At 36.9% G+C, this 13,942-nt stretch overlaps 1 protein-coding gene across 1 annotated transcript in view; it reads right to left on the minus strand.

Annotated features, from left to right (window-relative positions):
• RCHY1 (ring finger and CHY zinc finger domain containing 1) overlaps positions 1-13,942 on the minus strand; it is a 63,238-nt gene that overhangs the window by 17,392 nt on the left and 31,904 nt on the right. The window contains exons 4-8 of the mRNA XM_007949017.2: positions 9,056-9,134; positions 3,999-4,043; positions 3,821-3,879; positions 3,706-3,732; positions 2,665-2,785 (exon numbers count right to left, since the gene is read on the minus strand). Coding sequence (XP_007947208.1) covers positions 2,665-2,785; positions 3,706-3,732; positions 3,821-3,879; positions 3,999-4,043; positions 9,056-9,134 — 331 coding nt within the window. The remainder of the gene's footprint in view (positions 1-2,664; positions 2,786-3,705; positions 3,733-3,820; positions 3,880-3,998; positions 4,044-9,055; positions 9,135-13,942) is intronic.

Here is a 13,942-nt window from a genome sequence, read left to right on the forward strand (position 1 = left end):
AAACAGTGGTCCAAGTAATAGAACTGGCAATATCCATCTATTGGTCACATATTGAACTTTGCCTCGTATTAGCAGATAGATACCATAGCTTGCAGAATTGTTTTGCAATCTCAGAAGTTTGATGTAGTCAGAGAACAGATTATTAATTTCATTAAAAAAAAACAAAAAAGAGTAATCAATTGTATAGACATTCTCATCATATCCTCGAATCTTATTATGACCTTGACTTATTATGACCTCGAACCTTATTTGTAACATATTTAACTCCTACTTCCATTGAAAACTGCCTGAGTAGATGGATTGAAAAATAAATCTGTGGTTTTTTTTTTAAATATAAAAGAAAATAGACAACTCCCAAATAATCTAACAAAGTTTAAAGTAGAAAATAAAATAACTGCATGAATTTATTTTTTGTTTAATTATAAAGAAAGAAAAATGATGTAAACAATGATTTATGCAAAGAAGCTATATTAGAGCACCAGTTACAATTTATGAATTTGAAAATTTAAAAATGTTAAAGAATAGGTTATTGTATTATATTGTTTATTTGTCTACTCTTAGGTTGAATTAAGAAAAATGTTATTGTGAAATACTAAATAACATGGAAAATGTTCACTATATATTAAGTGGGGAAAACATTTCAACAATATGTACAGAATCATTTTACATTTGTAAAAAATGTGTAAATTATATGGAAAACACCAGAAATGTTAAAAAGTATTTTCCTTGAATAGAGAGATTAGAAATAGTTATTTTTTCTTTACACTCAGCTAGATTTTCTAATTTTAGACTATAAAGACATCTATTGAAAAAGTTTAGAACTTTGATACTTGGATTAGGCATGACCTCTATTTTCTCACTGCTGTACTCTCCTCTCCATAGGAGTTTGCCCAAGCAGCTCATGAGTAAGTGGTGGGCACCATGGATCCTTAGTCTGGGAAAAAGCTGCTGAGGGCAGGAGGGGTTCATACCCATGGGTAAGAGGTGGTATGTGTTGTGGATTACCATTTAAAAAGTGTCTTTGATGTCTTTGAGTTGTTTTCATGTTATTTTTTAATATAGTCCAAATGAGGGAATAAAATATTGCCGGAACTCATCACAAAAAAAAAAGCTTTTAAGATCCCAATTGCTACTTACCAATGTAGGTTGTGGAAAAAGATTTTTATGTATTTTGTTGTGCCAATTGAGTCTGGTGTACCCCAATACTATGGTCCTGAGTTGGTAGATCCATTGGATCTCTCTTCCACAGTGTCTGGCTGTCTATGAGGAATTGCTCTATGTCTGTCTTCTGTTGTTTCTAAAAGGATTGTAGGTATTTTGTATCTTTGGTATCTCTACAAGATTAGCCTCAACTGAATCTGTCCTTGGTCTAGAATATAATCCTGTTCACTAAACCCCATCTGATATTCTCAGATGTTTATGTCTTATCTGTAGCCTGGTGTTTGGTGTTAATGGTAATGCAGTATTGTAGATATACTGGTATTAGTCTCTGTCACCTGTATCTTATGTGCACAATTTGGTGTCCTCCCTTTCCCCACTGTTATCATGGTAGTCACAGACTCTTTTGGTATGTAGTTTTTAAGAAGCCCTGGTGACATAATGGTTTAGCACTCAGCTGCTAACTGAAAGGCTGGCAGTTCAAACCACCCAGCAGGTCCAAAGAATAAAGACATCTGGTTATCTGCTCTTGTAAAGGTTATAGCTTAGGAAACACTATGGGGCAGTTCAGCTCAGTCACATGGGTTACTATGACTCAGAACCAACTCAAAGGTAGCTAACAACAATGTGTGGCTTTTGTCCTTACGTGTAGAAATACTGTGTGCAAAAATATCTGAATTACATTAAAGATGTTCAGAAAACTCATAGAGTGTCCAAAAATTGTTAAAGCACCAGAAAGCTACCCACCTTTCTGATTCTGATCTGTAACTCAATGTTACGCTGAGAATAAAGGCAGCACTCCTAACCAGTGGGAAAAAAGAGTAAAAGGCACAGAAATACTTTTTATACTTGTTGGGTACCGTCAAATAGATTTCAACTCATAGCAACCCTATAGGACGGAGAAGAATTGCCCCCATTGGGTTTCCTAAACTGTAATCTTTATTGGAGCAGATCAACAGGTCTTTGCAGTGGACCTTTTTGCTCAGATTTGAGCACTTAACCATTGCACCACCCAGGGCTCCTTAGGTTGTAGGTTAATAAAGGCCAAATTAAGAAAGTCTAAGATACAATAAAAAGGGCAATACACATTGAAAACCAAAACATAATCTTCAAAAATCAAACATATTCTCCTGAAATAAACTTTAAAATAAAAGTAAAACATAATTAAAATAAAACATCAGACCAGTGAGTGGACGAGTAAGTGGACCAGTGATCCAGCTCCAGTCAGTTATGTTATTGACTCAGACAAGTAATGTGTAAATCATTCAGAAGAAAGTTATTGCCTGCCATCTAGTGTTGGGAAGAACTGCACAAAAGTATTAGGATTTTTCTGGGCAAGTTCAAAGTAACTAAAATTTAAAGATTATTAATCATCATAGTAACATCTATGTCAAAGTAAAGGTACTTTACCTAATTTTTACACTAAATTTGAGCAAAAGGGCAAAAAATAAACAAAAAAAACATTGATAAGGAACCTGAAAACTTTTAAATATTGGTTCTACTCACATCCACAGTCATATTCTGATATTCTGATGGCATAGGAGTCTGTGCTACCTCATCATCCAGCTGTCTCCAGTACCTAGTCATGTCTAAAGCCGAGTGCATACATAGTGGACATCTGTAGCCTCTAGAAGAGATTGAAAGGTTATCTTCCATACATTAACTGGTAAGTATATCAACTCAGGGACACAAGGAGATGCAAACTAATGAGCACATACACCTTCCAAGGCATTATTCTGTATTTCAAGACAATCTATTAAAAACCTAGAAAACTTTACAAAATAAAGGTTTTAAATAAAGTCCTGTATCTTACGGTATATTTTAAACCAACTTCTTTTTCCTCAATTCTCCAAAATGGAGATGAATTAGTTCATATTCTTTGTAGAATATAGTTATACATTAAGAAAATAAAAAGCTATCTCTTAGTTAAACAACCTCAATTTCTTAATACATTTATGCAAGAGACTGTACTCCCTAAAAATTATTCAGATATTATTTTTCCTTTCTAAAAACTCTGAAAAAGTTCCTCTTTATCTAGTTCTTATATCTAAAACTTCTGCTCATCAATTTATAGGACAAATTTACACTTACAGTGTTTCCTCTTTCCTAACTGATCTCATTTATAACATTCTTCCTCCACAATAAATGATTAGCTTAGATAATCTCTTTACAAGCTTTCTTTGCAGGTCATTACATTGGGCCAGTATAACATCCTAAGAAAATTCTGAACAACACTTCTTAGAGGTATTACAATGCTATCATTGTCTCTGGCAGAGCCTGTACTTCCTGGTAAGTATGGCCAGAAAACAAGAGGTATTTGTCTCAATAAAGGGATAAAATAAGGGATTACAGAAACCTGAGGACAAAGGTATAGTTACATCCCTCAAGAAGTTTTGCCTAGTTAAATACTGCCCATATACCTACCCATCTCAGTATTTGTCATGCCCAACATAGTGTAAGCAAAAGCAATGCCTGCCCCCCTCCCCAACCAGCAAAAAAAAAAAAAGAAACCTTAAAATTTTGAAAAAATTCCCACCAGACACTCACTCTTTCAACAATTCTTCATAACATGTTCTGAAAGAAAATACAGTATATTATTTTAGTAAAGCAAAACTATCTCCACAATATTCAAATATCATTGAGAAAAAAAAAGGTACTTTACCTATGTAAAAGATGTCCACATGGCAAGACGTGAGCCACAACACGAGATGTGTGAATATCCTATAAAGGTAATAAACGTTACTGCTCATTTGAAAACGATCTAAATATCCAAGTATTTCAATTGTAGAGGTGAGGTTTTTCAAAGTGAAAGCCAACAAAGTTATATACTTCATGCTTACCTCCAGACATATTGGACAATTCTGCCGAGAGACATTTTCAATACACTGTTTAAAAGAAAAATTCACATTACCAAAAGGTTAACTAGTAGAAGATGTCAGATGTAACAATATCATTAATAATAAAAGGTAATAATAAAGGAAATACTAATATCAACTCACTGAAAATAGTAACTAACATGCTTCTAATATGTCAGACAGACAACAAATTTCTAAGTTATTCTTAATTATCACAACAACCATTTCAGGTTTAGAATGTTATCTGAAAAAAGGAAACGGTTCAATAAATCTTAAAACACTGAAATTATTAATTCTTTCAGTTTTACAGATGAGGAAACATGATTCACTGAATCAAGTCATTTATGTTTTACTCCAAAACCCTGATCAAAATCAGTAGGCCAAACTACTTAATATTGATAATAATAATATTGACTATATACCATATGCTAACCCATTACCTGTCAATTAATTCTCTGAACACTATATGAAATAGATACACTTGTTACCCCATTTTAGATGTCTTCTGAGGCCCAGAGAAGCTAAAAAACTTCCAAAATTGCACAGTACTAAGAGGAGAGCTATATTTGAATACCAACAGGCAGACTCCTAAGTCCAAGCTGTTAACTTGCCATGACTTAGTATGTGATTAAATGTGGGGAGGGAAGGGAAGGAAGGTGTCATGGATGACTCCCAAGTTTTTAATGCAAGCACTGCAGTAGATGGCAGGACCGTTTTCTAAATAAAGATAAAAAACTGAGAAACAAACAACACCAAACAAAAAACCCTAGAGATAATATATAGTTTTTTTTTTACAGACAAGAGAGTATACCAACTGCCACTGAGTTAATTCTAACTCATAGTGACCCTGTAAGACAGAAGATAACTGCTCCATAGGGTTTCTAAGCCTGTAAATCTTTACAGAACCAGATTGCTTCATTTTCTCCCATGGAGCAGCTGGTGGGTTTGAACTGCCAATCTTTTGGTTAGCAGCCCAATGCTTTAACCACCATGCCACCAGAGCTCCTACATCATGTTGTTTGTTACGTGCCATCGAGTCAGCCCCGACTCATAGCGACCCCTCCTTGGGTTTCCCAGGCAGTATCACTACGGAAGTAGGATTGCCCAACCTTCCTTCTGAGGAGTGGCTGGTGGGTTTGAACCGCCATCCTTCTGGTTAGCAGTCAAGTGCTTTAGCCACTATGCTACCAGAGCTCCTTTCCTACATTATAGTACGGGAAAAACTTTCAAAGTAATAGGTTTAAAAACTTGGATTGTAACCCAGCTGTACCACTTACTAACATCTAACATCCTGAAAAAACCATCACTTCTTCAACTTTATTTATAAGAAAAAGTTAATACATATTTTGTTGATTCTAAGGGACACTTTGCACACACACTTTTTTTTGTGTGATTTAGGTGAAAATTTACAGAGCAAATTCACTTTCCATATGTTGTTGTTGTTGTTGTTATGTGCCGTCGAGTCGGCCCCGACTCATAGCGACCCCTCCTTGGGTTTCCGAGGCAGTATCACTACGGAAGTAGGATTGCCCAACCTTCCTTCCGAGGAGTGGCTGGTGGGTTTGAACCGCCAGCCGTCTGGTTAGCAGGCAAGTGTCTTAGCCACTATGCTACCAGACTTTCCATATAGCAGTTCACATATACTTTGCCTCATGACACTGACCACAATTTACCCCAATGCAACAGCTCCCCTCCCACTTCCTCCCGATAGTTACCTCTTCCCTGTGTCCATCCCTCCATGTACTCTTGCCCCCTGAGCTGTCTCCCTGTGCATAAACAGCACTCTTTCTCCCATGATTGTTCTCTCCAAGGAGTGCATCTACCTCAGGTAAATGTTCAATTCATATGCCTTTTATTTGGCCGGAAGCCACAGGTGTGGGTTCAATTCCAGACGTGAAGGGAAGCTAGGGGCCACAGTCTTAAGGGCTCCACTAGGCTCTATCAGACCAGCAAACCTGGTCCCCTTATTATTTTTTTTTTTATGATTTTGAGTTTTGTTCCACATTGTTCTCCCTCTCTATCCAGGATCTCCTACACAGATCCCCCTCTGAGTGGTTGACGTGGTAGCCAGGCACCATCTAGTTCTGGTCTCATAGTTGTATAGGTTCTGGATCGCATGGTACACCAGTCACTAGGACTAAATGTTTCCATGCGTCTTTGGCTTTCTTCATTCTTCTTTGCTCTGGACAAGGAGAGACCCTCTGATGCATCTAGATGACTGCTTGCAAGCTTTTAAGATCCCAGTCGCTACTCACCAAAGTAGGAGGTAGAACAATGTTTTGTGTAGAGTGTTATGCCAATTAAGCTCGATGTCCCCTGCAACTATGGTCCTGAGCCCATAGGTTCAACTACTCGGTTCCCCTGGGTAGCTGTGATCAAGAAGTGACTACAACCTTGACCCTTTTCAGCTCTACTATACACCTGAGAATTCTTACAGATCATACAAATACACTTATAGGACCACTGTCTGCCAATCCCATACATGGTCTTGGGTACACTCCCCGCTTCGTCGACATACCTAATAGTTTAGCCTATCCACCTGTATACCCATGTTTGCCTTCACTGACAATGCAGTACTGTATGTGTAAAAGGGTTCATCTTTGTTGTCTGTACCTCCCATGTACCTCTCTATGTCTTCCTCTTCTTTAATGCCACCATGTTGATCACTCACATTTAGTACATTGCCCTTCTCTTCACCCAAATCAATACTTATCTCTACCTATCTAACAGTGTTCCCTCCCCTCCCCTCCCACTCCTGGCAATCAAAAAAGAAAATTTCCTCCCATAGATAAATCTTTCCTTGATTTTTACAATAACGGACTAATACAGTGCAGTGTAGTAAATTACTTAGTATGGCTTTTCTACCCATAAGTCATTGCAAACTCAGTGGTGGAATGAGCAACTGAGGAGCTCCTGATTGTAAATGTTATCCACCTGGGTTATTTCTGTTGGGCATGGCACAATGCAATGTTTTGGGGGGCTCTCTCTCAGGTGCTTAGAGTTCTGATGCTATGATTGGCTAGTTTGGCCACTCTGCCAAGCTCAAAAGGAGGCCTCCTAGAGGCAGAACTCTCTCTGACTACTGGCTGAGGAAGACATGCTGCTAAAAGAGGCACGCACTACTGAACGAGACATATGCTGCTGGGAAAGAGACGCAAGAGACATGCGTTGCTGAGTAAGACACCGAGGGACATGCACTGCTGGGAAAGAGACTGTGAGAGACTTGGCTGAGAGATGGTGGGCTGGGAGAGAGACTGAGCATTTTTCCTGAACTTGAATTGTAGCCTGGTGCTTCCCTAATAAACCCCGAAATCTGTGAGTTGTGTGTGGCCACTGCAGTGAATTACCGAACCCAGGAGAGAGGTGGTGGGTGCTTTAGGAGGAACAGTTGGAGAAAGGGCTGGAGGAAGCTGCATGTCTGACCTCTCAGGAATATGCCTTGGGCTATTGATGGTGATTCTGTCTTCCTCTTATGGGATTAGAGGAGGTCAGAACATGTGGCCTCCCTGTCCTTTTTGTATACAGTATTTGTCCTTCTGTGATTGACTTATTTCACTCAGCATAATGTCCTCCAAGTTTATCCATGTTATGCAGTGTTCTGCAGATTCTAGGTTATTCTTTAGGGTTACATAGTATTCTACTGGCACACACACACATCTCTGGAATAACAATATATCTGAAAATCAACGACATTTTCAAGCTGATGAGATGCAAGTGTCTTAATAAGGACAAAATTAGTTGTTTTATGTGTATGCATGTGTGTGCATATATGTGTACCCACACCACAATTCTTTGGAAACTATAAAGTACCACAGAAATATAATCTCTGACAAATTTAATTCATAGTTATTTCTATCAACATATCTTGCTATTATCCTAAACTCAAGTCTATAAAACTAAACTCAATCTTTTACCTCTAACAAATTCACAATTAATCAAGTACCTGGAATAAGAGCTAAAAACCTTAGGCATCATCTTTACTCAGCCCATTCTTCTTCCATAATACCCTGCACTACCATACCCCTCATGTTCATTACTCCTATCAATTTCCCTCACAACTATACTATCTTAGGTCAAACCAAAACCCAAACCCACTGCCATCGGATATAATCCAACTCATAACGACCCCCACTGGGTTTCCAAGGCTGTAAATCTTTATGGAAGTAGATTGCCTTATTTTCTTCCCACAGAGCAGCTGATGAGTTTGACCTGCTGACACTCTGGTTAGCACCCAAAAGCCTTACCCACTATGCTCCCAGAGCTCCTTAGGCCAGTTATTATCTAACACCTTTATTTCTGCAATAACCTCTTATCTTTATCTCCTATTGAATCTGCTTCAGTGCCAAGCAAATGATTTCAAATACTTTCTAATCAATGTCTGTCTTGCTACGTTTCTATCTCAACACCCATACACAATACTGCTATTTATATTATTCCCTCTCTCCAAATATTTTCACTTCACTTTGACAACTCTAACCCACACTGGTCTCTTCATTCTCTAAATTCTTAAAACAGGTAGAATCAGAACTATGTTATTTTGTATTTTACTAAGTTTTGGGTTTTTTCACTTTTTATTAGTAATAAAAAGAACTGTAAAGTTTCTAGAATTATGTTATAATTCCTACTTCCAGATTTAAAATATGTCTTAATTATAACAGATACATGAAAAGTATTTTTTAAGTCTTAGAATTTTGTACTAGATAGCTACATTGCTCAGTATTTTTCCTAAATTATATATTTTTAAGTTATTCTGAAAAGCAGTACCAATGGTAAGAACCCATAAACCAACTTAAAAGTTGCCAACAATAAGCTAGTAGCTGATATAAGTATTCTTACACAATACTGAGAAAACAAAACTATAGATCAGATATGCCAAGGCATATATTTTTGAATAGCTACTTCTTAATTCTGCCTTAAAAAAGGGTGACATAGTTGCCCTCCGTAATTTTGAAAATTAGCATGCTTCCAAAACATGTTAAGATGTAAGCTCATTTTCAAAGACACTGTCATACTTTAAAAATTATACAAACTAAATTATGTACCTTGTGTTTTCCTTGGAGATTCATAGCTAGGCATAAGTTACATTTCAAACAGTGGAAAAAATCTTCCTTTGGACCAATCCTAACAAAACATATGAAAGCCAAAAGATTAGATTATTTTTTACCACAGTTGACAATTTGTTCAATTATATAATACATAAGTTTAGTCTCAATGAAAATATATTCAAATCATACTGAAGATTATAGGATTACTGAAGAATATAGGATAAACCCTCATCTCCTCAACATTCCTCTCCAAATACAATCACTGTAAACAGAGTGGTACTATTCTTCTAAGTCTTCTTTTCTATAAAAGTGCATATATGTGTGCCCATGTGTGCATGCACGCGTGCACACACACACACACACATGCACACACACACTTTGGGTTCTACTTTGTTTAAATTGATTCCCTCTACATATCCTGTCATGTAACTTTTTTTTTTTTAATATTTAACAATATATCATGAAGACTATTCTGTCTATATAGAGCCAGTTCACTTTCTTGATAGCTGCATAGTACAACATGGTATGGGGGATGGATACTAATTTTTTTTAACTCTTATTTTTTTAAAATATTCACTACAATTTACAATTTTTAGTTACTCCAATGATGTAATAAACATTCTTACAGATATATTTAAACCACATGCCGATTATTTTTCACAATATTCCTAAAAGTGAAACTACTGGGGCAGTGGGTATTACTACATCATTAATTTTGATACTACCAAACTGACCTCTAAAAAGCCAGTACCAATTTACACTCCAACCAAAAATGCATGAGACACTCATCTTTCCCCACCTTGGCTATCACTGGTTACTTATATGATTGACAAATAAAATATGTTATTTTAATTGGCATTTCTTAGATTAAGAGGCAGGGAGCACATATTAATGTTTGTGAACCATTTGGGTATCTTCTGTGGATTCCCTGATCATGTGCTCTGCCCAGTCTTTTAAAAAGGTATTTCTCTTTTACTACTTTGAAGGAGCTCTATACATACTCTGAACTTCTGGCAGTTCCCTGTTTATATATAACTACAGCCTTTTTTGAATTATTTTCAATAAAATTTTGTTGCATTGTGATTGATGATACTGTTCAATAATGTTTGCATTCCATTTGATTGTCTTTCTTGGTGGTACAAATGGTTAACATGCTTGGTTGCTAACCAAAAGGTTGGAGGTTCTAGTATACCTGCAGGCACCTCAGAAGAAGTTTGGCAAGCTGTTTCCAAAAAATCATTGAAAATCCTTTGAAGCAGTTCTATTCTGACACACATGGGGTAGCCATGAGTCAGAAACAACTCAACAGAAATTGATTTTTATATATAAATATCCTGAATGTTAATCTTTTTGTTTGTATACGTTACAATTACTTTCCCTTGTCTGTCTTCTAAACTTCATTATTTTTTGCCACAGAGTACTTTTAATTCCTATGCAGTAAAAATCTATCAATATTTTCCTTTATGTCTTTTGCTTTCTGCATCTTGTTTAAAAAAAGACTTTCATAACCTACAGGTCATAAATATATTCCTCTATGTATACGTATACATAGATTCCTATGTATACATGTTTATGGCAAAATGTGCAAAAACATGGAGTTTGACAACCAAAGGGAAGACTACGATTGGCATTTCTCAAGATGACAGAACTAAAGAGAAACTTCAAGCCTCAAGTTACAGTACTGAAGGACGATTTGGGATAAAACTGAATGATATAGGAAGCATCAAAAGAAGATGGAAGGAATAACAGTCACTGTATCAAAAAAGAAAAAATAAAAACTAACTGACATTCAACCATTTCCAGAGGTAGCATGTGATCAGGAAGTACTGATACTGATGGCAAAAAATCAAGCTGCACTGTAGGCAGAGGCAAAAATCAGTAATCCAGAAAGTGATGGAATATCAATGGAGAAGCTTCAACAGATGCAATACTGGAAGTGCTTACTTGTCCATGTCAAGAAATCTGGAAAAGAGCTACCTGGCCAACTGATTGAAAACATCCATATGCTTGCCTATTCCAAAGAAAGACAATCAAATGGAATGCAAACATTATTGAACAGTATCATCAATCACAATGCAACAAAATTTTATTGAAAATAATTCAAAAAAGGCTATAGTTATATATAAACAGGGAACTGCCAGTTCAGGCCAGATTCAGAATAGGACATGGAATGAGGGATACCACTGCTGACGTCAAGTGGATCTGACAGAGAGAAGACTATGTAAAAGCATTTGACCATATAGAATGTAACCAATTATGGATAACATGACAAAGAATGAGAATTCCAGAACACTTAACTGTGCTCATGCAGAACCTGTACAAAGATCAAGAGGCAACCACTGGAACAGAATAAGGGGATACTGCATATTTTAAAACTAGAAAAGATGCAGCAAAAGTGTATCCTTTCACTTTACTTATTCAATCTGTATGCTAAACAAATAATCAGTGAAGCTGGACTACATGAAGAACAATGTGACATCAGGATCAAAAGAGAACACATTAACCACCTGCAATATGGAGATGACATAACCCTGCCTGCCAAAAATAAAGACAATTGGAAGCACTTACTGAAAAAGGTAAAAGTCTACAACTTTTAGTATGGATTACACATGAACATAAAGTAAATGAAAATATTCACAACTGGACCAATAAAAACCATGATAAATGGCTAAGCAAGTGAAGTTGTCAAGAATTTCATTCTACTTAGATCAATGCCCATGGAAGCAGCAGTCAAAATATCAAATGATGTACTGAATTAGGCAAATCTACTGAAAAAGACCTCTTTAAATTTTTAAAAAGTAAAGATGTTATTTTGGTGACTAAGTTGTACCTGATCCAAGCCATGATCTTTTCAAGTGCCTCATATGCATGCAAATGCTAGACAATGAAAAAGTAAGACAAAAGAATTGATGGATTCAAATTGTGTTGGCAAAGAATACTGAATATACAATTTAGTGCAACAAAAATGAATAAATTAGTCTTACAGGAAGTATGGCCGGAACCCTCATTAGAAGCAAGGAAATAGAGAATACACCTCACTTACTTTGGACATATCATCAGGTGGGACCAAGTGCTAGAAGGACATCATGCTTAGTAAAGCAGAGGGTCAGTGAAAAAGAGGGAGACTCTCAACAGGATGGATTGACATGGTAGCACAAAAATGGGCTCAAACACAGCAACAGTGAGGATGGCACAAGAACATTCCGTTACATATAAGATCACTATGACCCAATGGCAAGTAATACCACACAAATACTTCTAATGGCATTATATCCTTTTTCATTCCATCTGAAATTTATTACGTATGGTAAAGGGTAGATTGCTAGTTGTCCCACAGATTTGATGCCCCCATTCTTCTACAATAATAGAACACTATTGTTAGGTGCCATCAAGTCGGCTCCGACTCACAGCAAACCTATGTACAACCCAAAAAAACACTGCCTGGTCCCGCAACAGCCTCACAATGCTTGCGATACCTGAGCCCATCATTGCAGGCACTGTGTCAATCCATCTCATTGAGGCCCTTCCCCTTTTTCACTGGCCCTCCACTTTACCAAGCATGGGGAATGGTCCCTTCTGACATGACCAAAGCAGGTCAGACGAAGTCTGGCCATTCTCGCTTCCAAGGAGCATCAGGGCATAAAGCTGTTCTGAATAAAGACTACTTTCCCAACCTCCCTGGGGGATATAAACAAAAAAGGTAAGTACACGTAAGAGGTAAGAGTATGCCTTTCCTTAACCAATTTTTCCCATTTACATAGAATAAAATATCAGCAATGTTAACTATGTAAATGCTTTGAATAATAGAGCAAAGGAAAAAAAAAGAGAGAAAAAGAGAAACCTAGGCTTCTCTTTAACTACATATGCCTCAGACTTTTCCATGAGAAATTTACTTTTTTTGTGCTAGTGTTACTTTGGTTTCTATTACATGATTCTAAATCCACATTCTAATGTAGAGTTTTAAGAACCAACTTTTTATTTCCCAACTAATAATTATTCCTTTTCCCATTTGGAAATGTCTTTGCTATAAATTCCTATGTATAAATATGTGTGCATACACATTCATTATTTTTCCATTTATCTATTTGCTTCTTCCTGCATAAAGAGTGCATCATTTGAATTACTATAGCTTTCTCATGCTTTGATTATATAAAAAGGCAATTCCTTCTCTGGCCCTGGGTTTGTATTCTCCCAAAATGTTTGATAACACTGCAACCCCAAAGTGACTGATCTATTTAAAACCAAAAACCAAACTCACTGCCGTCAAGTCGATTCAACTCAAAGCAACCCCTCCTTGAGTTTCTGAGGCAGTATCTCTGAGGAAGTAGATTGCCTGATCTTCCTTCTGAGGAGTGGCTGGCAGGTTTGAACTTCCAGCCCTCTGGTTAGCAGTTAGATGCCTCAGGCGGAAGTTGTATGTCAGGGTTGTATTCTGTCACCATACTCATTCAATCTGTATGCTAGGCAAATAATTCAAGAAGCTGGACTATATGAAGAACAATGTAGCATCAAGATTGGAGAAACACTCCTTAACAACCTGCATTATGCAGAAGATACAACTTTGCCTGCTGAAAGCAAAGAGGACGTGAAGTACTTACTAATACAGATCAAAGACTACAGACTTCAGTATGGATTATACCTCAACATAAAGAAAACAAAAATACTTACAACTGGACTAATAAGCAACATCACAATAGGCAGGGAAAAAATTGATGTTGTCAAGGATTTCATTTTACTTGGGTCCACAATCAACACCTAAGAAAAGAGCAGTTACGCTGCAGTTCCGGCAAGATGGCGGACTAGGCAGAAGGATTGCACAGACCCTCTTCAACAAAGAAAAGGGAAACCAATTAACACAAACACAGAAGATAATCTTGGACCCCT

This window comes from Orycteropus afer, unplaced genomic scaffold (assembly GCF_000298275.1).
Source record: "Orycteropus afer afer isolate SDZICR_OR568_19922 unplaced genomic scaffold, OryAfe1.0 scaffold00235, whole genome shotgun sequence".
Lineage (NCBI taxonomy): Eukaryota > Metazoa > Chordata > Mammalia > Tubulidentata > Orycteropodidae > Orycteropus > Orycteropus afer.